Raw genomic sequence first — 25,920 nt, 5'->3', positions numbered from 1 at the left:
AGCACCGAGGTGTAAATCTGTCTTGATCCCTGATTGGCTGACCGGCTCAGACGTTGGTTTAAAGATGAATGAAATGTGATTGGTTTCAGAGTTGTGTGACCCGGTGTGTTGTGATTGGAGGAGAGCTTGTTGTTGGGCTGATGTTGTGTGACTGTTACTGACTGATTATCAAACGCTGCAGCTCAAACTTCACTTTGTCTCAGATAAATAAAGAAATTCACTAATTCAGAAACTTCTCCAGACTCTTGACTTTGTTGACATGTTGCTGATGGGTCTGTGACATGTGGTCAGACTGTCCCAGTGTCAGCACTGCTGGTGACTGACGAAAGAGGAGAGAACGGGAATCAGACCCTCCACTAATGTCAGAAGAAACTTAACCTTCGGCAAGGAAGAGCAGTGGTACTACACCACACAGTAAAGACGGTTTTCATGATCACATGATGACTGAATTCATCATGAGACATATCAGCATCTGATTCACCTCACAGGGCTCAAAATATCTCTGTGTGTACGTGCACTGATGCATGTCTTTTCAAAATAAATAAAACTATAAATAAACTTACAACGTTGGTAAAACACCCCAAATTTATGTTTATTTTGTTGTGCCACAAACAAACGCAGTAAGGTTTAGGCAACAAAAGAATGTGGTTAAAAAACCATCATGGTTTGGCTCATCATTCATACAGAAGTGAACAGCTGCCTCCCAGGTGAAAGTCCAGGCTCTGTTTGACCCATCCATCTCCACCCACCCCAATAGGGACTCTCCAGCTCCTTCAGCAACGTTGTTTTCCAGCGACATTATTTCAGGCCTGTCAAGTTACTGACGGCCATATTTGGAGGCGGGAGGCAGACTAACATGTCGATCGTTTTAGTCTAAAGGTGGAATTTGTTAACAAGAAGAGAAAAATATAGAATAACAGCAGATTTTATTATTTAACAGTTCGAAAAGACTTTTTGTCTTCATGAGAAGCTTTTAGACTTTTATGACTGATGTTGACACGTGCTCGTTTGCATGTGTCTTTTGAATCTGCACTCTGTACCGTCATAAATTTTTTGTCAGCACACCATTGTCCTCTGAGATGGTGCGACCGGTGTCTTGCTGTTCTTCAGACGTGCAAAGTATGAATAAAAACATGTTTACTTCAGTTTGTTTGTCAGCAGAGATGCAGATCACCACATGATTCCTGAGCACGGCACCGCTGCTGCTCACCGCTCCCTCAGGGAATGGGTCAAATACGGAGAACAAATTTCACACACTCAGGTGTGTGACAATCAGTGGGACTTTAACTTAACTTTAACTTTATTAAATTGGATTTATATTTCAGCAGATATGTCAGGAGGTGTTTCTTCATTCACTGAAGTGTTACCGTGCAGAGTGATGCACGGACACAGTTTGACACCAGCAGTCTGTTTTCACTTCATCTGGAGTTGCTCTGTGCTGAGTTGATCTGACGGCATCTGGCAGCGTATCATACCGCCGCGATGGGATAGCTTTTCTTGTCTGTGTTTGATGTGGACATTACTGACCAAATGGCGGTATTTGACGACTTAGGAATGAGAACGAGTTGCGTCGTGCATGTTTTGTTTTACTGTCCTGTCATTCTGTCTGACTATTTTGTTTTTCCTGTATTGTCCAGAAGGTGATTTCTGTCTGCCTGAGGCCACTGAACGCAGCATTAAGCACCAAATACTTTGTTAAATGCTGTCAGTGTGCTTATTTTCATAAAATTAAGGTTAGACTTTATTGTATTTGAATGACGTGTTATTAGCGGTAATGTGCTCTACACAACTTATTTTCTGTACCGATGTTCGTGCAGCGGTGCACGTGGAGCTGAGAATTACATGCACAGCTCAAATTTCTTGTGCACTCCCGTGTATATGCACATGATGTTCTGCTCAGCAGGTGATTGGTTTATCATTCACATTGTATGTTCACTTCAAAGTAGTAAATCAGCATTGAGCCTCATCACCTCACCATCATGTTACAGGTCCTGGTTCAGTTGTGACTGTCTGAGTCTAAATGAACAAACACTGGTGCGTTCAGCTCAGTGTGAGACACATGTTAGCTGCCTGTAGGGTGCGGCGGTGTTCGTTTGGTGTTCAGCCTGGTCCTGCAGCTGCTCAGTGACTCACCGCAGCAGCGCAGCATGTGATGCAGCAGCTGCTGTAACACCAGTAGGAAGTGCTCCAGCATTTAGACGGAGCCCTCCACAGACAGACTGCTGGGATCTTGGACTGTGACTCAGGAGAACATTTGGAGCACGAGTTTGTGGAAAGGCTGAAGAGCCGGCAGCTGATCAGATTATTTCAGGCCTGTCAAGTTACTGACGGCCATATTTGGAGGCGGACTAACATGTCGATGGTTTTAGTCTAAAGGTGGAATTTGTTAACAAGAAGAAAAAAATATAGAGTAACAGCAGACTTTATTCTTTAACAGTTCGCAAAGACTTTCTGTCTTCATGAGAAGCTTTTAGACTTTTATGACTGTTGATTAAAAATTCTGATGTTGACACGTGCTCGTTTGCATGTGTTGACCTTTTGAATCTGCAGTCTGTACATCATAAATTTTTTGGCAGCACACCATTGTCCTCTGAGATGGTGCGACCGGTGTCTTGCTGTTCTTCACAGACGTGCAAAGTATGAATAAAAACATGTTTACTTCAATGTGTTTGTCAGCAGAGATGCATATTAAATTGAACTTATATTTCAGCAGATATGTCAGGAGGTGTTTCTTCATTCACTGAAGTGTTACCGTGCAGAGTGATGTACAGACACAGTTTGACACCAGCAGTCTGTTTTCACTTCATCTGGAGTTGCTCTGCGCTGAGTTGAAGATACATGTAGCTACACGCTAATGTCTGGGAAATGTTTAATCACGGTTACAGACGTTGATGTCGGATTATATTCCTGCTGGAACATGTCCAGTTGTGTTTAGAAGCTGTTATTGTTGAATTTTCACAGAAGAAAGTGCTGATGTGATTCCCCACTGCATGATGGTGCGGAGACACCGAGATACAGAAGACCCGCAAACACCAACCAGTCAGAGCAGACTGGGCTTTTTTTTTGGGAGGGGCGTTTAAAGAGACAGATGCTCAGACAGAGGGTGAATACAGGGCTGCGTTCAGCCCCGACAAAACGTTAATTCAAGCAAGAACAGTGGTGTGTTGAACACCCTGTTGTGTTACGCTGGGGTGTTGCCTTTTAGTACAGTGGAGTTTAATTCAGTTCACTTTAAAGGGCTTTATTGGCATCATGGGAAACATGTTGCATTGCCAGAGCAAGTGTAGAATATTTTTAAAAATCTAAATACATAAATATCTACTAGACCTTTATTTATACACACATCGCTGCTCGTTGGATAACACCTCTGACACACTACTGAGAGAAAATGTACCTCCAATCCTGTTTCAACACCATTTTGAGACAGTGAAAACGTGTCCCAGGTGTTCAGCACTGACAATATGAGGAGATAAAATGTTTTTGGAACATTAAATATGTAAACATTAGGGGTGGGAATCAGCAGAGGATCTATGATACCATATTATCACATTACTTAAAGGGGAACTAATGTTGTTTTCAACCTGGGCCCTATGTTCAGATCTCCTTTTGTCTAAATGAGTGATAGGATGTTCAATATGTGACATTTCTCCAGTACGAAGCTAGGGCTGACCTGCCTGCAGCTATATTAAATAATAGGGCACTCAGACAGCGTCAAACAACGTCAAAATACGTCCACTAAAAGTGCATTATTTCCACACAGATAGGCTCGGATTGTTAGTTTAATTATTAGGGATGCACCGAATATTCGGTAACCGAATGTATTCGGCCGAATATTGCAAAAAACACACATTCGGTATTCGGTGGAATAAGTTAAAAGCAAGGCCGAATAATAGCGCCGTGTTTTGATAACGCAATTAAACAGCATGCCATGACGCGCGGAGTAAAATGTCGGCAGTGTGCCGATCCGTCCGTCACGACACTAACATTTGCGTCTAAAAATAGTTTTGAGCGAGCAAAGTAGGCTTAAATCATTCAGCACGCTGTGCGAGCAGCCTACAGATTTCAACCAGCAGCAGAAACGAAAGGCGAATCCCACCGATTGTGGGTTGAACGGGGGTCACAGACACAGACAGTAATGTTAATGTATTTCTGTCCAATACGGCGGCCATCGGCTTACCGGGCGACGGAGAACTCGGTTCCAATAATATCCTCTTCTTGGCGTCATGACTGCCCAGAAGTACCTGAACAGCCGAGCCAGCCGAACACAGGTATGTGACGTGTCAGAGGAGAAACGAGCCGTTCACGGCCCACAAACCTCACCGCACTTTAGGGACTGTTCTTTACTTATGAAGGGACTGTTCTTTACTTGTCAGGGGAGGAGGGTGGCTGGTTGATTCTTATTTTATTTATTCATTTTATTTCGATCCCCCCTATGTTAATCACTTATTGATGCTGTTTTTGAAGTATGAATAAGTCAATAAGTAATTTATTCCATTGAAATATCAGTGATGTATTATAGAAAAGTGATTTGTCTTTTTATAAATGACAAAAGGCACATCTGCCTCATTTTTGCTGTGGTATCGTGATACTACTCAGAACCATGAACCATATTTTCATTGGCATCGTACAGTGGGTCCCAATTTTGCTACCATGACAACACTAATCTGGAGGGGGTTTATCTGCAAAAGCTAGTGAACAACTAAACAACGATATTTGGTATTCGGCCAAGCTCTTAATATTATTCGACTTCGGCTTCGGCCACAAATTTTCATTTCGGTGCATCCCTAATAATTATCTGACAACATAACGGAAAGGAGAAATGAACGTGTGTGTTTACCTTTAGCTGGATTCAGACATGTTCCTCTGCCTGTTGCTGCTCCCTCTCTCTCCTCGTCCGCTCTTCAGTTTCAATGAGCTCTGCATCCGTGTACGTCCGTGTACTCCGTGTTCAAATAAATACGGGCGCTCATCAAATTCAAATAGCTCATCCAGATCCAGTTGGTCAAAATCGGGTCAAAATTCAGCCATGACTACTCCAAACAGGGGAACTCCTGGTGTTTGTAAGGTCACTCCAGCGGTAACTTCCTGCAACAACTCAAATCTGGCAAGACGTGAGATTTCAGAGCCAGACTTTCACTCTCTGAGTGAGTGTTTTGACTTGTCACAACAAACATGTCTGAATTTTGACCCGATTTTGACCAACTGGATCTGGATGAGCCATTTGAATTTGATGAGCGCCCGTATTTATTTGAACACGGAGTACACGGACGTACACGGACGTACACGGACGCAGAGCTCATTGAAACTGAAGAGCGGACGAGGAGAGAGAGGGAGCAGCAACAGGCAGAGGAACATGTCTGAATCCAGCTAAAGGTAAACACACACGTTCATTTCTCCTTTCCGTTATGTTGTCAGATAATTATACTAACAATCCGAGCCTATCTGTGTGAAAAAAATGCACTTTTAGTGGACGTATTTTGACGTTGTTTGACGCTGTCTGAGTGCCCTATTATTTAATACAGCGCGCGCTCACGGGCTGCAGGCAGGTCAGCCCTAGCTTCGTACTGGAGAAATGTCACATATTGAACATCCATTGCAATAAAATATATTGTGTTTTATTACCTTTTTGTTTTAAACTGTAGGTTTAAAGTCCCCAAAGGAAAACTTAATCATCATCAGTTTTCAGACTGTTCGTCTGACTTCAGACGTTTTATTGCAGCAGTTAAAACCACTTGATTATATTTTTCTAGTGGCGACCTAAAGTTTAGTTTGTATTTGTCATATTAAGAATTTATATAATAACAAAATTGATAATTGGCGCTGTGTGATGATATGATATCATATCGCCACACAAAAATATGGCGATACTCTGCTGTATTGATTTTTTTTTTTTCCTCCAGCCTGGGTGAACACGTTGTAGTAGAAACCTTAAACACAGTCTGACCCTGAGAATGAGCAGAACAGATCCTCTTTAAGTGAAACATGTAAAAACAGCGGACTGATCCTTTAATCGTCTCCAGCTCTCACTGCCTGTAAATGGACAGGACTGGGAGCAGGTATCTTTAATGATTGGCGCCTGCAGACCCGCCCACCCCCACCATGACATCACAACCTGTCAACGCTACGCACAGCATGTACGGCACGCACACCTCAGCTGGAAAATGTCAGGGTGTGTTGTTACTATATGTGAGCGTGAAGTGGTGAATGGCTATATTAGGATGTGTATGATGTGTTGACAGATGATCTGATGTACACACACACACACACACACACACACACACACACACACACACACACACACAGTCATGCGTGTGTCTAACAGCTGATGCTGCAGGTTGTGTCAGGGCTCAGGTGTTGTCATGTTGTTGTTGTTCTCACCTCAGCGACTTGTTGTCTCTGTCAGGTTGACTCCAGCTGTTTCTTCTCTCTGCAGATAGAATAATTATCAGTTAATCATCCTGCAGCAGGTCGTCCACTCGTCCACCTCGCCATTGGTGACCCTGATGTAGTTTAGAGTCTGATCAATACGTCCACCAGGCGGATATTAACTTTATTAATAACGTCAGTGTTCATGCATGTCGACTGAGATGTGACACAGGAATGTTGATATTGTGTTGAACATATGTTCTTGATTTGAATTCAGTGTGTTAATGGAAGAAAGTTTTTCATTTGTCTCACACCACCGGCTCATGCCACTTCCTGTTTTGTCTCGTAACTTCCTCTTGCTATTGCTACAATAGTTACGGAATCAAGCAAGTCAAAGCCTTGTTCCTGAGTTTGTTGCAAACACACGTCTGCATGTATGAGGAGGTCGTGTGTATTAGGTGAAGCTAAACTTTGACCTTGTCATGACGTGGGGCGCCCAGTAGCTCAGCAGGTGGAGCAGGCGTCTCATGTACAAAGTTCTCGCCACAGCAGCTGCAGGTTCAACAGCCTGGCCTGTCTCGTCTCGTCTAATACAGCAAAACCCAGAAAAACAAAACGATCTCACGATGTGTTCGGTGTGATCTAAATCTCTCTTTTAAGAGGAGAAAGGAGGAGGGTGAGGAGCTCCTGGACCTATTTGCAGACATTTTCAGCTGCTGTTCTTCCTCTTTGAGTTAGCTGCTAACTGCTAACATCTGCTTTTTAAATCCCCTGTGGTGGATCGCACACATAACACGTCGTCAAAACATCACTGGACGGTCCCGTCCTTTTGGCTTTCCTTTTAACACCGATGTCAACTCGGTGCTGTTACTTCCTCCATAGCGGCTAAAAGCTGAGACAGCTGTGTACTGCAATGTGCATAATCAGTGGAGTGTGACGTTGAAGCAGCTTTCGTTGTTTGACCTGTTTGTGTTTGTGTTTGCAGGTTGCTGCGTCGTCTCGCCACTCTGCTCTCCCAACAGGCCTCGCTCATGGCCTCCAACGAGGCCTTCAAGAAGCAGGCGGAGGGCGCCAGCACCGCCGCCAAGAAATACATGGAGGACAATGAGCTACTGCAAGAGGTGACACACACGTACGCACGCACAACACATTATTTATTATTTGTGTGTGTGTGTGTGTGTGTGTGTGTGTGTGTGTGTGTGTGTTAGATGTTGCTATTTCATGAAGTCAACAGTGGGGGGCAGCACTGATCTGCAGCTGCTGGGCTGAACCCAAGTAAACAGGGGAAATATTCAGAGAGCAACACGAAACACACACACTATCTTTGTCTCATTCACAATGTGCACACTCTATCTCTCTCTCACACACTCACTCACTCACTCACTCACTCACACACACACACACACACACACACACACACACACACACACACACACACACACACACACACACACACACACACTCTGTGGTAATCTGACCTGGGTTTGTTCGGGGTGAAGAGATCACCAAGTCCTCCACTGCTAAAAGGAGATATTGCTTCATCTGCATGTGACAGTGTCACACACACACACACACACACTCAATCTCTGTGCTCTGTACTCAAGGAATTTCTGCTATGAATGAGCTTAAGTAGTTTGTACAGTCTTCTCTGATGGTTTTCTAAAGAAACCTTTGAGCTTGTGAGTGTGTGTATGTTGGGAAACGCCGTGACACACCTCCACAATGGATCACACCCACCACAGAATTTAAAATAAGGAAAGTTCATTAAGTTATGTTTGAGTGACTCATGAAGTTGAAAAACAGTTGAAAAGTAACAGGGTTGTTCACTGGTGAAAGTTTCTCACTGATACGTTCCCACTGTTTAAGATCAGGGATGCACCAAATATTCGCTAACCGAATATATTCGGCCGAATATTGCAAAAAACACACATTCGGTATTCGGTGGAATAAGTTAAAAGCAAGGCCGAATAATAGCGCCGTGTTTTGATAACGCAATCAAACAGCGTGCCGTGACGCGCCGAGTAAAATGTCGGCAGTGTGGCGATCCATCCGTCACGACACTCGCATTTGCGACTAAAAATAGTTTTGAGCGAGCAAAGTAGGCTTAAATCATTCAGCACGCTGTGCGAGCAGCCTACAGATTTCAACCAGCAGCAGAAACGAAAGGCGAATCCCACCGATTGTGGGTTGAACGGGGGTCACAGACACAGACAGTAACGTTAATGTATTTCTGTCAAATACGGCAGCCATCGGCTTACCGGGCAACGGAGAAGTCGGCTCCAATAATATCCTCTTCTTGGCGTCATGACTGCCCAGAAGTACCTGAACAGCCGAGCCAGCCGAACACAGGTATGTGACGTGTCAGAGGAGAAACGAGCCGTTCACGGCCCACAAACCTCACCGCACTTTAGGGACTGTTCTTTACTTATGAAGGGACTGTTCTTTACTTGTCAGGGGAGGAGGGTGGCTGGTTGATTCTTATTTTATTTATTTATTTTATTTCGATCCCCCCTATGTTAATCACTTATTGATGCTGTTTTTGAAGTATGAATAAGTCAATAAGTAATTTATTCCATTGAAATATCAGTGATGTATTATAGAAAAGTGATTTATCTTTTTATAAATGACAAAAGGCACATCTGCCTCATTTTTGCTGTGGTATCGTGATACTACTCAGAACCATGAACCATGATATTTTCATTGGTATCGTACCGTGGGTCCCAATTTTGGTACTGTGACAACACTAATCTGGAGGGGGTTCATCTGCAAAAACTAATGAACAACTAAACAATGATATTCGGTATTCGGTACTCGGTATTCGGCCAAGCGCTTAATATGCTTCAGCTTCAGCCACAAATTTTCATTTCGGTGCATCCCTATTTAAGATTTATTTTGTTAAAAGGGTTTGATGTATAATTCACATTTGGAAAGAAGAATGATTTGAGTGGAAGTCCCACAGTGTCTCATGACAGCGGGGAATACTGTGAGAACTTGTTTCCAGTCCAGAGACGTGTCAGTGAGCCTGGACAGTATTTTAAATGACGTGTTTGTAAAGAGGACTCTTTATAACCTGAAAGCATCAGAGACCATTCAGAAGTACAGAGTCCTCCGACACGTACGACTGAACCACATTGAGCTCTGCGGAGGAGATTACAGATGCGTCAGTGGTCGTGTATTTTTAGACTTCCTCATATCAGGTATCTGTGACTTCATTCTACAATATGAAATGAAGACGATTAAACATCCCTGCTGTCCTCAGAGCTGCAGTGCAAACAGAAATACCAAAAAGCCTTCAACGTTACAGAAGCAGGATAGTTGGTAGGAAAAGTTCAGTGCTCTACACTTGCTATGACACTCTCCGCCCCCCCCCCTTCTTGTTGTGAGGAAGCATTTCCTGTGCGCCAGCGCGGGAATGTTGCCGGTTGACACACAAACTAAAAATGATATATATTGAAAAATACTGCAAGATGTTAGAGGAGCCGAAAGGCTCAATCAGCATTGTGTCATCTCCTCTAGTAGTGGCTTGGGTGAAAGGGACATTTACGGACCTGTAGAAGTTGCGCACTATAGCTTTAATTGTGAAGAAACCTTTGTTTTTCTGTCATGACTCAACTGTGAACAAAGAATCCAAAAACAGGGTCCACTTTTAACAACAGCAGAACAATGTCAAAACATCTGTTTACAAGCTCTCAAACAACTCGTGCAGAATCACCCAAGTCTTATCTGTCCAGTTGGATATTCAGTACAACCCAGTCGCCAAATACTGGCACGTGGTCAGTGACTTCCTGTGTCAGACGATGTTGGGGGAAAAAAAACATATCAGTATGATATGAAAGGATGGTTGCCGTTATTGTTTAATGGTGACCAGACGCGTCAGGGGGAAACACAGCCAGACAACAACGTAAGTTAAGGGGGTAAATGTCCGAGTAGGGTTGGTGGGAGGGGTGGATGGGTCCAACAACTACTGTGTTGGCCAAACGTAACTACGTGTGTGTGTGTGTTGGCTAAACCTAACCACGTGTTTGTGTAGGCCAAACGTAACTACGTGTGTGTGTGTGTGTCGGCCAAACGTAACTACGTGTGTGTGTGTGTGTCGGCCAAACGTAACTACGTGTGTGTGTGTGTGTGTGTGTGTTGGCCAAACGTAACTACGTGTGTGTGTGTGTGTGTGTGTTGGCCAAACGTAACTACATGTGTGTGTCGGCCAAACGTAACTACGTGTGTGTGTGTGTGTCGGCCAAACGTAACTACGTGTGTGTGTGTGTGTGTGTGTGTTGGCCAAACGTAACTACGTGTGTGTGTGTGTGTGTTGGCCAAACGTAACTACGTGTGTGTGTCGGCCAAACGTAACTATGTGTGTGTGTGTGTGTGTCTGTGTGTCGGCCAAACGTAACTATGTGTGTGTCTGTGTGTCGGCCAAACGTAACTACGTGTGTGTCAGCCAAACGTAACTACGTGTGTGTGTCGGCCAAACGTAACTACGTGTGTGTGTGTGTGTCGGCCAAACGTAACTACGTGTGTGTGTGTCGGCCAAACGTAACTACGTGTGTGTGTGTGTGTCGGCCAAACGTAACTACGTGTGTGTGTCGGCCAAACGTAACTGTGTGTGTGTGTGTGTGTGTGTGTGTGTGTGTGTCGGCCAAACATAACTATGTGTGTGTCTGTGTGTCGGCCAAACGTAACTATGTGTGTGTGTCAGCCAAACGTAACTACGTGCGTGTGTGTCGGCCAAACGTAACTACGTGCGTGTGTGTCAGCCAAACGTAACTACGTGCGTGTGTGTCGGCCAAACGTAACTACGTGTGTGTGTGTGTCGGCTGTTGGTGGTGTTGTACTGACGTAGAGCTTTTATTTTGAAAGAGACTGCAAATTGTTCATTTCCTGTGAAAACATGGAGCGTCCATTGTCGTGCTACAGTTAAGAGGCTTCAGCACAGGACGTGGACACGCCCTCATTATTTCAGAGTAGAAAATGCTAACTGTTTTTTCATGATTGTAAAACATAACTTCATAAACTGACTTCTTTAATCATTCAAATTTGGCCGGGTGCTTAAAAACACATTTTTCTGTGATGTGACAAACTCATGACACATTTTTGTTTTTCTTTACCCGGACATTAAACATGTAACGTATTACTAAATAATTAAATGTTCTCGCGACCTGACGAAGGACTGATGCATTGTGGGTCATGAATACGTCCTTTTCCAGTCTACTGAATCATTTTAGGCTCCTGAACTCAACAGTTGGGTCGTTCTGTGTCACATCAGACAGAACTCCAGAGCCATGAACTTTGGGCTCAGACAAAATGGTGTTCAACAGATCCAAATGATTGAAAGTCACAAGATGCCGACATACACACCCCTTTGCACACAAACGTTCGTGGTCCGAGGAATGAGCCCACATCGACATTTTGGCATCTGAGAAACGCAACAAACTGCGACCTTGGCAGATCTGCAGAGGTCGCAGTTTGTTGCCAGATTCTGTTCATGTGGTGATGTAAAATAGACCCTGACATTTGACTCAACATCAATCAAACACTGTATTTCCAGCAGGTGTCGTGGCAAATGTCACGGCTCCAGGAGTTAAATGTCTGAAGATACTGAACCCTAAAAATGGCCTCCAGCCTAAGATGGTTGTTCGGGCTGTGAAAATGAAACGTTCAGGGGCAATAATCCAAATTCAGTCAAAATATCTGAGAGAATTTATTTTTTGTGTTGAATACATAAAGTTTGAACAAAAATTAAAATGTAAATAAAAACCTCATGTAGGTGATAAACACCTACAAAATAGAGGTAAAAATATATCGACACTCAGTCACCAGTTTGTTCGGTACAAGCACACAGTCTTTGGCTAAAACTAATTAACACCATTACAACAGCTGTTTCTTGTTTGTTCAGCTTCCTGCTGCAGTTTGTGTCTGACATGTTTCTAAAATGTTCTCCCACCTATAAATACCAATAAGGGCTGACTTAATATAAGAACACGTCTCAGTTTCAAAAAAGCTGAACATTATAACCTTGATGAAAGTTGGATTTATTGCAGGGCTGTTGTTGGACTGAGTCTCCTGATAAACTGCAGCTGACTCTAAAAGAAAGAGTTTTAAATTCTAATAATCTGTCTGACTTTAAAGTAGAAGTCAAGTTGAAATGAGTTGTTCTCATTGCCACGAAGATGTTTCATCAAATTGCCAGAATCCATGCTGAAAGAAGGCTGTGTTGCCCCATCTGTTACGACTGAATCTGAGTAATAATAGGGTTCCAACGGTCATGGAAAACCTGAGAACGTCCTGGAATTACACAATGACATTTTCATTGGAAAATGTCATTGTGTAATGAAATTGTGTAATGCATTTTCTGTAGATGTCGATGCGACGTAGCTCTGATATGCAACAGTGTGTGGTGAGGTTTAGTTACCAGGAGGTATGTCTGCTCCTGAAATCAGGTTTGAATAGAGTTTGTATGTGTTCAGAAAACACCAGACAAGTTTGGCGACAATGTTTCTGCCTCCACACTGGTGATGGTGAAAAGACTGATGTGTTCTGTGAGGGAACAGGTGGAAGGTGAAGATTTTAGGGGATTATTGATAATTTGATCAGTTTGTTTGAGCTTTAATTTGTGTTCAGTCTCGTGATCGGAACTTCCTGCAGCGAGCCTTCAGTCTGATGTCACTTTTCATAACAACGTGTCGTCATCGGAGAGAGTGTGTGTGTGCGTGTGTGCATGTGTGCGAGCGTGCGATACGAATCCGTCTAGAGCCGCCGAGGTCAGTCATGCAGCTGCAGAGGACCTGCAGAAACACACACACACACACACACACATGTGACTCTATATTTGACAGGGTGGTGTAATTTCAGACACAGCAGAATCACCCAAGTCTTATCTGTCCAGTTGGATATTCAGTACAACCCAGTCCCCAAATACTGGCACGTGGTCAGTGACTTCCTGTGTCAGACGATGTTGAAAAAAGTGTGATGATGTTGATGATCAGTTTGATATGAAAGGATGGTTGGCGTTATTGTTATTGTGAAGGCTGGTAACACGACACTCCCTCTGAACACCTGTCTCATAAATAGCGTCACATTTTTGACAGAAAACATGTTTGGAAGGCATGTTTCTTTAAAAATGACCAAAATTGCATCATTCGTCAGCCAGAAACTGTAAAAGTAGAAATGATCATTAGATTTTCAGATTTCCAACAGTCCTTGAACACATCATTTGGGACGAATGCTTCCATCAGAAAAACGAAACAAAAACAAATCTGATCTTAAAATAGTGATATTTTGATAAAATGACTTTATTCTACGTCTCATTTAAAATTTGTCCAAAAAAATTGTACTACAGGAGTGAAAAACTGAGTCTTTTTCCAACTCCAGGATTTCATCTTCAACTTTTAACTTTCAGACATCGAAGGGGAAGTTTTAAAATCTAATAACTCATTTATGGAGGAGGGAGGGTCATGGGTTTTCCTCCAGTCACTCAGGGAGGGTCACACTGCAGACAACCTGATGAATAAAGAACAGTCCCTAATAATAAGACTTTATTGTAATTCGGTTGTTGCAGCAGCACAAAGACAAAAATAAGTAAAGACAAAGTAGAAAGTGAATAACAAGAGGTTCATAAAACTAAAGCAGCACAAACAAACTAAGTCACAGCAGCAGAGTCGGCACGTGTCATGTATGTAAACATCAGACTGATGTTTGATTCATGTGTGTTCACGGGTCAGAGTGGTGAGGCGGTGGAGACACAGAACAGATGAGTTTTATATTTGATAAATGACTGAAACACTTTCACATTCAAAGACCTCATTGATTCATAGAGTTCTCAAACACAAACATCAGTCCTGTGATCAGTTCATGATCCCGACTGTGTGTGGGAGCAGCAGATCGATGAGCTCAGGCTGCTGAGATGAGTCGTATTGACCCGAGAGCTGGTCAACTGTCCACTGACACTGATCTCAGGCTCAGAGTCTGAGTCGACACATTCACTTCCTGTTCAGTCATGACACCTTCACTGACTCCTACTTGATCTGTGCATCACAGTGTGGGGGAGTCTGTCACTGCAATCCTCTGCTCTCTCTGCCACGTACACTTTACTGGTAGTTTCTGACAGGATCTTACTGGATTACCAAACTCTCACTTTGTCCCAGTGGACCAGTAAAACTAAAAGCTTCATCCAAAATCACTCAGTAATGAAACACTTGTCCCAAAAACTTCAGCTGCATTAAAAATATTTCATGATATTTCAAAGTATTTCGTTGTTACTTGAAGTAGTGCTGCACAATTTGATAAAAATGTGCGATTGCGATTTAAGTGGACAACATCATGATTTGCGATTGTGATTACAGTATAATTACAATAAATGGTATCATGAGTCTTGTTGTTTGACTCAGTGTTTGCCTACATTATATCAGGGGGCACTGACCTGACAGAGTTATTGTTAAGGACAGACAGTGTGTCAGTGACCATCAACAGACTGAGCACAGTCAAACTTTGTCTTTAACGTTACTCGGCTCGTCTTCCTCTCACATGCACTCTTCCTACTTCTCTCTGTGCTGTCTCAAGTGCTGATATAGATTGGTCGTGTTGCCGCGGGACGTGGCGACTTTAACTTTTACACTTACACAGCACGTCTTTCTGTTCAACGTCGCTGTACCTGAAGCCAAAGTATCGCCATGTGATAGATGTTGCGTTTTTTTCGCCACCAACTCAGGCTGTTCATGTTCGAGCTCATGCTCTTCTTCAGCGTCTGTGTTGGTCACTGCTGCACGCCTTAGTTTATCAGGGATGAACTGATTAATCGACCGCATATCAGTATCAGCCAATATTCACCTCGTTGACCAATCAGTCTATCAACAAATAAGATGACACCACCGATGGCAGTGGTCGATTTTTTTAAAAAAAAAATTTTTTCCCCGTTGTCGCAGACTAGGCGAGCAGGCGGGCATCACTTGTGTCCTCGCCACAGTGGCTGAGGGTTCCAACCCACGGCCCTTTGATGCATGTCATCCCTCTGTTCCCTCTCACGCTCAGCTCTGTCCTGTCAAATAAAGGCAAAGCTAGAAAAACTAATCTTGGAAAAAAAAATCATCAAAAATCATTCTCATGATGTGTTCAGTCTTGTAAAATGAAGGTTTTGGTGAGCAACTTAAATAAATGCAGCTGTTTGAAGGAGAAATGTGTCGATGTTTTCACAGAAATATAAAACAGATATTAAAGAGAGAATTATGACCTATGTTTCTTATATAAGACTGATATAATCTGTGCTCATTTAAAGGTCGTGTAACGACTTTGTTCTTTGTTTCCCTGGAACAAAATGGAGAATAAATAACAACAAAAAATAAATAACAATAGAAACCATGAGTTCAGTATCGGCCTGCAGCTGTTTGTTGCAGCCTTGTGCTAAAATCATTAGATTGATTGTGTCCCTCATTATTTTCTCTGGAGGAAATAATGAGGGACAAATTTAAAATATCTTAAATCAAATTTTTGTCCCTTCTGGTCGTCACATGCTGTTTGTTGGTGGAGATCCTCCACATGTCATTAACGTGTTTCAGTGTTTAACCGTGGGAAACAGTTTCTTAGAGAGTTCCTACAGTCTGCAGACCACAGCCTTTAATCTGTTTAACAGGAGCAGTCGGAGCTCAGCAGTGACTCGTGAGGCTGCTGTGTTGGAGCAGAGTCCTCGAGGTCTCATGGCCTTTCTGAACCTGAGTCCTCGTGCTGCTGGATTCAGTTCAGAGCAGTAAAATCAGGTTTTATGGCCGAGGCTCCACAGTTAAAGGTTAAAGCACCTGCTTGACTCCTTCACACTGAATCACCACCGTGACACCGTCTTGAACCAGCGCCTGTTAGTTCTGTCTCTTTCATTATCTGATGTCTGAGCTCTTTGAGCCTCTGGTGGGAAGAAACTAAGTACTTTTACTCAAGTACTTAAGCACCGTTAATTTGAGTATTTTTGTTTTATGGTAATGGATACTTCTCCACGAGGAATGTTGTACGTTATAATGAGCTGCAATAATCTGACTGCTTCAGTTACCTCACAGACATTTACATAAAAAACTTTGGGTCAGTTTAACATTTTTTCCAGCAGTCAAGTTTTTGGTTTTAACAGTTGAAGTTTCAGAGTGAACAAACAGCAGATCAGAGACTGATCAGACTCAATGGAGCTGATATTGATTCATCATGAGCAGCCTGATCAACCTGCAGTGATTCAGTTTGAGATTTTTGACCAAAAGTCAATTTTATGATGTGGGTTTTGTTCACTTTGAAAAAAACAACAACTGACAACTATTTTTGTCCGGCATTTTAAATCTCCTGCGGTGGGTCACACACACACATAACACATCATCAAAACGTCACACCCGTCCCGTCCATGATCTCGTCCTGCCTGCTGTCCTGTCCATAGAGACAGCATTTCAGCTCTGTTAATATCTCCCGTGGCGGCTTAAAGGCGAGACAACTCTGTCCCCCATTCTGTGATCGAACGGCATGATTTTCCTGCCTTAGACAGGCGGTGTTACAGGGACTAATGTCGAGGTCACTCTCAGACTAAAACAGTCGATACAGCAGCAGGCAGCTCTGCAGCAGCACCGCTGTCTGTGTGAACACTGCAGCAGCTCAGCGAGGAAGCCGTCACACACTGCGCACACAGGCGGTGCTTGTCAGCCGGTCAAACAGATCAATCAGTTTGCGAACAGATCTTATTGGCTGCTGGAGGAAAGTGTAGAACCAATCAGGAGCAGCAGTTTGAGATTCTGCAGCTCAATGAATAAATAAATAAATACATTTATCATTTTTATGCTGCTCTGATAAAGTTTGGTCTATTTTGTCTCGTGAAGAAGGAACATGTGAAGAATATTTCTCGTCACAGTTCATTTACAGACTGATTTAGAGCTGTTTTCACAGCAAAACGTTTCAGACTCAAACATGAAACCTAGCTGGTGGTTTTCCAGGTGAACCCCAGACATGGCTCTGTTTTCTTCTACAAATGATGCGTTCACTGCCGTCGCCATCAGCAAAATGTTGACGAGGAGTTTAGATGAGAAGATGCAAATTATTTAGAAGGATCTGTTGGTGTCATCATTACGATGTAAGATTCACCATAAAGAATAAAGTGCCAGACTGTTTTCAGACCGACGACACAAACAAACTTGATTTATGGAGATTTATCATGAAAACATCTAATGACATCATCGCTTTGAAATTAAAGACTGGAGCTGACACCAGAGGACCAAAGTAGTGTGTAGTCATAGTGACACTGACATAGACAGGTGTAAATACCAAACACTCCTCCTTCACCCCCACAGCTGCACACACACACACACACACACACACACACACACACACACACACACACTGTTTTATAACATGTGTGTCCACACACAGTGTAGCAGTTACACAGTCAGCCAATCACAGAGCAGCATTTATTTTCTGTTGCTGCGGTATAAAGTAGAGCCACAGAGAGCAGCTGTCACTGAGAGGTCAGGAGGCGTTTGGTATGAACACCTGTTGCTCTCTGAGTGGGCGGAGTCAAACTGAATTCAAACCAATCACCAAACTGGGACCAACTTCAGCAGCAGCCTCACAGGACTGTAAAACTCATTCACCTCTGGTTCTCAACATGTTTGTGACGACGACTTTTTTAAAGCCTTTATTTTAAAACTTTTTTTTAATAAAAAGATGACGAATAAATACATAGAAATAATTGTGTAAGCAACAGAAGTTAATTAATGTCTGAAAAGGAGGAAGAAGCCTCTTCTGTCTCGTCCGACCCCTCATCTGTTCAAACCCATCAACACACAGTCAGTCTCTTTTCTTTCCTCTGTCTGCAGCTCTCAGTCTTTATTTACTGGCGCTCGAAGGCAAAGACAAGAGAGAACTTTATTTTGATGTGGAGGGTCACTGTCATGCAGCAGTTGCAGTATCAACAGTGCAGATATAAGATATCAGTAAAGATGCAAACATACAAATAAACAGATATCAAAAACCCTCAAAACCCAAACTACACACAGAGTCACAGTTACAGTCACTTGCTCAAATCTCAGGGTCAAACCTCTACGACACCGTGTTCTTAGGAGTGGAGATTGGGCTGCTGAATAGTTTCTGTGTCATCTGATAACATATTAAGAAAATAAAATGTTGTTTAAAAAAAATATCCAGAAAGGAGGGCAGAGGAGACACCTGCACACCGATGTGACCGGGCTGCACAGCCAGAGCAAAGGTTCACAGGCTGAGATCATGCATAAAAATGTCAGTTTATGTAGGACATAGGTGCACAAAAAGAAAGGTGCTCAAAGTGCAGAAGCACTCTTCTCTTTGCATCAGCCTGTGAACCTTTGCTCTGGCTGTCCAGTCTGGTCACACTGGTGCGCAGGTGTCTCCTCTGTCGTCCTGTCCTGGTTGTCCAGTGTACTGACACACCCAAAATATACGCTTTGTTGCCCTAAGTAGGCACAGTTTCACATCAGCCCCACAAAATGGAAAGAAATTGGAACTGATGATGTTTGTATGTGCGCTGTTTGACATCTCTGCATCAGTTACACACAGACCTGAAGTTCAGACATGTTCCTGTGGAATGTGCTGTACTGAAATGTTCTGAGTGTTATCAACTTATCTCTTTGAACAGAAACTGCGTGACGCTGGTATTGAGGTGCCGGAGGCCGGAAAGAAGGGACCAGGACCACAGGAGGAGAACAAGGCTCTGAAGGAGGAGGTGAAGACCCTGAAGGAGGAGCTGGACACCACCAAGAAAGGTAAGGATGTACAGAGGAGAAGAGACATGAGCAGGAGGTGAGAGACATGAAGGAGGAGGAGATGACACAGAGGAGGAAGAGTAACATTAGATTTAGTGCCATGTGTTGCTTCAGGCGAGAAGATGAACTCATGTCTCACCTGATTGTGTCAAAAATGGAAGAAGTACTTTTACTAAGGTAAAAGTACAAATACCACAGTGTGAAAGTAACTTTACTCTGATGTCATCAGCAGTGTGAAGTGTCACAGTGTTTGTTCTGATGACTGTGAAGTAACTGGAGCTGCAGACACATGCGGTAAAAAGCTCAGTATTTAAGTTTAAAGTAGCAGGAAACAGAAACACTTCAGTAAAGTAAAAGTACCACACAGCTGTACCTTGGTACTTTAGTACATTACAGGAGTAAATGTACTCAGTTACATTCAGCTCTGTGTTGATGTCTTGCAGCTCTGCACAAGTCGGACAGTGACGTTCGTGCAATGAAGAAACAGGCCGAGAATCTGACGGTGGAGTACGACAGACTGCTGGACGAACACAGCAAACTGCTGGTAAAACACACACACACACACACACACACACACACACACACACACACACACACACACACACTTGATCTCTGTACTCAAGGAATTTCTGCTATGAATGAGTCAAACTAGTTTGTGCTCTGCGCTGATGGTTCAGGGCTGGCTGATATGGCCTAAAAAAACATCTCTGATTTTTATCACAACAAATCTGATTCACGATTTAAATCATTTCCCTCGTACTTAAAATCAATTTGCAGATGACAAAGAAGTTGTTCAAAACAAGTTTTAACAGTTGGCACGTACCTGAGGTCCAAAACTTTGAGCATGTGAATAAACCCCACGGTATATATGGCACCATATCTCTTGCAGTATACGTCACGGGCCCCTTTCTCTTCATACAGAACACAGTTTGTAAATGTTTCCAAGATGGTAGGTTGTTTTCTTGAAGGCGTGCCGGGGCTGCTGCGGTCTTGTTCGTTTCGTAGGGAGCAACACCTCTGCCACTCTGTAGCATGCTCCTGCAGTAAATTGGTAGTAGAGCTACTTTTGGTACAGCAGCCTTCAAACACACTTGGCAGCAGCTGCTGTTTGTTCTGTCTGACGCCACAAAACTGAACCAATTCCAAATAACTGAAGACACGTTCCCTTTGTTGGGAACAAGTTCTTCCCCGCTCGCTGCCATGTTTTTTGAACTATGTCTGAACTATGGGAGCCCAGCGGGGAGCGTCGGAGGTGGATGTTAAAGAGAAACTCGATTTTTATTAAAACAAATCGACCTAAACTACAAATTTGAATTAATGGATAAAATCGATTTATCGCCCAGCCCTGTCATTGAGTTTAATGTTGTTAATGGTTTTCATTGCGCTCACACATTTAGTCTTTTACACGTGACTGGACCACATCAAACTGTAACAGCACATCAGACTGCTCTACAGTAGTTTTTAGTGTAAAGGCCCTGACACACCAAGCTGACGGTCGGCCGTCGACCAAAGTCGGGCCGTCGGTGAGCGTCTGTTGTCCTAGTGTCTGCGGTGTGTCCCGCACCGTCAGTACTTTGGCGTCGGCGGCTTTTCGGCCGATTGAGCATGTTGAGTCGGCGGCGGAGCTTGTCGGTGAGAGAGATCACTCTGATTGGCTGTTCAGGTTTTATTTCCTCGCCCCTGTAGCGAGTGAATCTGCCTGTAGTGAAACCGGGGCTAACCGGTGCTTCCTCCTCAGGCTCCACTTCACTCAGCTGCCCCACAGACCCGCTGCTTCTTCCCACTTTAACCTGAATAACAAACCGGAGCTAGCTGGGAGCGGCTAGCGGAGCGTTAGCCGCAGCATGACCGGAGGGAAGCACAGCCAGTTAGCCTCCGCTAGTCTCTGAGCTAGCCCCGGCTCTCCATGTTTTGTGCCTTATCTCAAGCTTTCAGTAAATGTGCACAAATTGGGACAAAATAAACGCAAAGTACGAACAAAGAGCTCCGTCTGTGTTTGTATACGTGTCTAACGAGTAGCATAAATGAGCCCGTAGGAGGATTTAGTGGCGTCTGTCAGTGAGGATTACAGATTACAGATTACAGATTACAAGCAGCTGAAACTCCTCCTGGTCAGAATTCCTTCAGTGTTGATTGTTGAGGAGCTGAATTATCCTCAGAGGTCTCTTCCTCTCAGAAACACACACACCAGAATCACTTGATGACACTAAATCTGAGTCACTGCTCCCTGAACATAAAATAAACATTCATTCATTTCCTGTGTCTCAGGGTGTGTCGTCACACGGAGGAGAGCTCAGCTGTCTCATGTTCCAGCCGTGATTCTTGGCTGTTGATTGGCTCTGTTTCTGCAGTAAATACGTTGAGGCGCGACGTGTTTGTACTCGTCACGGATTAATTAAGAAAAACATAACGAGTCCTCAGAAACTCCTGAGAGTTAAACTGAGCTCATTAATGACAGACTGAAAACACTGTTGATACAGAATCTCCTCAAATATCAGACGCCATTTATCGTCTGTTTGAGTTCATGTGACGTTTGTGCTGCGCTGTTTGGCTGCAGCAGGGTCACACTGAAGGGTAAAAGATCAATCAGGTCCAACTGGTAATCAATTATCAATCACTAACTCGCATCATCCACACTGTGTGTGTGTGTGTGTGTGTGTGTGTGTGTGTGTGTGTGTGTGTTCATGTGTGTGTGATCAGTATAACAGCAGCTGGTCCACTGTAAATCTGCCTGACAGGACACATATAGCTCACACACACACACACACACACACACACACACACACACACACAGTGAACACAGAGTTATGTAACATACCTACAAATACACACACGTGTGCAGTTGTGTACGTGATGTCGGACACTCAGGTCCGTCACTGTGAGCCCTTTATGTCCTGTGGATGGTTTAATGTGCAGGTTCTATAAGGTCCTGTAAGAACCACGTATCTTACGACGACTCCTCCAGATGAGTTTATTTAGAAACACACGAAGTCCAGTTGAGACCAAAGACTGGTGACGAGACACAGAAGGTTTCTATAGGTCAGCTCTCTACTGACTGAGTCTCTGTGTCTCAGTGACATTTCCTAGAGTATCTCCAGTCACGTGTCTCCAGTCACGTGTCTCCACAGACCGTCTAACATGTTTCTGTACCTCGTAACTCACCAGTGTCAATTTTGAAACATTTAAAATTTAATAGCAAATAATTTCCAGAGTGTAAATGTTATAAAATGAGCAGTAACACTTTGAGATGTATCGTACAGGCCTCTGACGCTGACTTGTGCCCCCTCTGGATGCAACAAACGCTGCAGCCTGCGAGAGGCGCTCACACTGTGTTTCTACCGCCCTGTTCTGTGTCTGCAGGCAACCAGTGACAAGAAATCAGACTGAGGACGACAAGGACGACTTCCTGCTCCTCCCATCTCCATCCTCATCATCGTCGCAGTCCTTAATAAGCAGCTCTTGCATCAGTGACGTGATGTCACTTCCTTTTGTTTGGATTAAATGACGTCGCCGAGCTGCGATTGGTTTATTTCATGTGGTTTAAAAAAAATATCTCATCTGCCTGTCGGAGCTTCAAGAGAAAGATCACCGGCTGTGTGTGAACATTTGTGTGTAACTGACGAGGTTTTTTTTGTTGTTTATTTGGAGCTGATTTACTGAGAAACATCAAACCTGATCTGATCATTCCCCGTTTCCTGCGAAACATCCTGAACTCCAACACGTTTCTGGACATGGAAACACATGAGCTTTATTCCAAACTCTGAGGTCCAGTGTTTTATAAAACACCTGAAATACAAAAGTTGCACATTGTGGATTCATGTCGGGTTAAAACGTCTCCAAACATTCGTTTCTCTGAAATCACAGAGTGAATTTAAAGTTTTAAATTGATCCAAAATGAATTCTCTCCAGTGATGAATGAAAACAAACTGACAGTCTGCAGAGTGACGTTTGATGATCACTTTGTACGAACCAAACTAAAGATCTGTCTCCTCCTGATTTAAAACCATGTTTCATGATTTATTATTTTATCACCAGTTGACACTGAAGCATCCACAGACTAATGTTCTCCTCACGTACAGTGAAATAAAAGATTAAAAACTGTTCAGACTTTAGTTCGGCTCGTACACAGTGATCCTTCACTGTCGTAATCAACACGGTTCATTAGATTTACTGTAGGTTGTGTTTTTAACGTTAGGTTTAATGTCTCGACGTTTTCAGATGAAGATTTTTCTCTTTTGAAAACTAGTTTTTGTTTCAGTCAGCTTCAAACATCTGAAACTGTCATCTTCTAAAGATGTGGAGGTTTCAGCAGAATGACGTGTGAAATGTTTAAGACAGAGTGAATATCTGCGTTCACTCTGACAGGTGTGTTAGGTGTGTGTCTGTGTGTGTTATTTGTTTGATGGAAGTGGTGAGTCTGAACAGACGTGCAGCTGTGATGAGTCAAATCATGTTCACCTGTTTTATTCTTCAGAACTGTAAAAACTGTTTGTGTTCTGTGCAGCAACTTCTTTCATGAGTAACTTTTCAAACTGAACTAAATCATGTTTGCTGTCACAGCTGAGCTGATCAGGATCCATCCATCGGTTCAGTTAGAGATTTTTGTACCTGAATCTAAACTGGGGAAGATTTTGGAGAAGATAACGCTGCATGTGAGCAACTCAAGAGCTTTAAAGAGTTTCAGAGTTGTCTGTCTGCAAACAGATCTTTACTCATCATGTTTGCAGACGGACGGACGGACGGACGGACAGACAGACGGACAGATAGACAGCTCAGCTTCAGACACTCATGCGTCAACTGCGGCTCAGTTGCCGGTCATTTCATGTAGCTGCACGGACCTGTGAGGGCCGTCAGTCTCTGAACCCGACCACCTGACCTGTTCTCTCATCTGTAATAAGTCCATGTTTAACTTTAAATCTTGTCCAGATTTCGGGTTTACTTACTGTGTTGTTGAAATATCTCTCGACTGTGTGTTCCTGTCACAGCTGCACATCTGTTCAAACTGCCTGATGTAGCTGTGGCTCATGTAGGGTTGAGTCCACTCAGCTCTCACTCCACGTCAGTTTACGTCTGTTTTTATTTTTTAGTTTACATATAATTTCTCAGTTCTGTCACATTCCCCTCCTGTATGATGAAACTTTAAGGCACAAATTATTTTGGTGATTTTGAACTTTTCTGTGTCACGTGTGAAACACTTTGTTGATGCTGAACGTGCAGATTTATCATGTGATCACCGCCTTGTGTCTCAGACGTCTGTCAGAAACAGTGTGCTGATGCTCACACAGATTCATAATGAAACATAAATGTAAAGCTGAAACGTGGCTGCAGGCAGATTTTCTGAAGCTTCTGTGCTTCGTCAGCGTCGTTCATGTTTCTGTTTAAACACGACTGACGACACAAAAAGAGACGTCGTTTTCTTTCGTTTCATTTTCAGTGTGTTATTTTTGAATATGGTGAACTTGTGTTGACAGTTGTGTCAAACTGCAGAGGGCGCTGTTAGAGGGATCATGTCTGAGGTGAACTGTATTTGGACTCGTGCTGAAATAAACCACCAAAGGAGCCTCACAGAGTCGACAGGTATCTGCTCTCTGTCTCTTTGTCTCACTGGGTGATTTAAAAAGGAAAAACAAAACACACGATCATGGAATTTCTGGAAAAGTTATGAAAATTGTTTTCCAAGCCTGGAAATGGTTCAGAAATAACAATGTTTCGGAAAAGTTTTGAATGCACGTTATTTTATATTATTGAAAATCTGTTTATAAAAATCCCAAAATGTGTTTCATGAAATATAATCCTCGTATTTGTCATGTAAAATCTTGTGTTGCAAGTTGAGAGTTCACTAGTATCATGGAATACACAGGCCAGGACCATCGCCAAGGCCACGCCCCCTTTTGTTTCACTGATCCACTTGGACGAGGAAAGTCAAACGGAACATGACAACGATCAGTTTATTAAAGTATCAGATGTTCAGAACGATTATCAGCACGTCAACAAAACAAATGTTTGATTAACAGGAAATAAATTGTGCATTGAAATCTGATCTGTGGTGTTCACTTCCTGGAAAGGAGCGTGGTCTTGACGTTTTGCAGAGACCTGCATGTGGCGTCTGGTCTGTTAGCAACACACATACGGCGTTAGTTGGTGGGAGTGTCTGATGAGTGAGTAAAGTTATTAAGAGTTAGTTTGCTGAACTACAAATCCCTGTGTGTTGAGGTAAGATATCAGGAAAATGTTCTGGAAAAGTTTTGGAAATCAGTCGGTAAAAATGAGCAGGAACCCTGAAAACAAGTGATGAAAGCCAAAAGATCCCATTCTGATTATTATCAGTACTAGTCCATAGCCATTGGTAGCTGTGTCACCTTCTACCTGTGCCAGTCCTCAATGCCTATGTGCAGTTTCACATAGATTGACCACGTCAGTGAGTAGAAAAACGTGGGACAGACAGAATGACTGACTGACAGAATGACACACTGACAGTTTCCGTGATTATGTACAGCATACCATACCATGACTTAGTCATACCAAACATTAGAAACAACACCAACATTGGTCCACAGGGGGAGCCACAGCGATCGGTCGCATTTTAGCCATTTTGAAGCATTTTTCTGTTGTTATAGCGCCACCCAGTTGCCAATTAGAGTTAAATTTCTCCAGTCACCTTGAGGCGTCCTGTTCTACATATCTACCAAGTTTAGTAAAAATCCATATGGCGGTTAGGCCTAGATAAGAAATGAGCTCTCTAGCGCCCCCATTTTGTTTGATGGGGTCAATAATGGAGGGGTCCCCTCAGATTATGTGTGGTCAT

At 43.2% G+C, this 25,920-nt stretch overlaps 1 protein-coding gene across 2 annotated transcripts in view; it reads left to right on the top strand.

Moving 5' to 3' along the window:
- The window catches only part of bcap31 (B cell receptor associated protein 31), a 35,738-nt gene extending 10,583 nt beyond the window's left edge, over nt 1–25,155 (top strand). The window contains exons 5-9 of one of the 2 annotated variants that reach the window (XR_007449741.1): nt 7,352–7,487; nt 18,989–19,115; nt 19,559–19,659; nt 22,476–23,613; nt 23,676–25,155. Coding sequence is in view for 1 of the 2 variants with exons in the window: in XM_049582468.1 (XP_049438425.1) it covers nt 7,352–7,487; nt 18,989–19,115; nt 19,559–19,659; nt 22,476–22,502 (391 nt within the window). In the remaining variant the exon portion in view is untranslated. Of the gene's footprint in view, nt 1–7,351; nt 7,488–18,988; nt 19,116–19,558; nt 19,660–22,475 lie in introns of both variants that reach the window. The other variant, XM_049582468.1, reaches the window with a different exon arrangement.
- Nucleotides 25,156–25,920: the final 765 nt, after the last annotated feature.

This window comes from Epinephelus fuscoguttatus, linkage group LG7 (assembly GCF_011397635.1).
Source record: "Epinephelus fuscoguttatus linkage group LG7, E.fuscoguttatus.final_Chr_v1".
Lineage (NCBI taxonomy): Eukaryota > Metazoa > Chordata > Actinopteri > Perciformes > Serranidae > Epinephelus > Epinephelus fuscoguttatus.
This window is presented reverse-complemented; position numbering and strand designations above follow the sequence as displayed.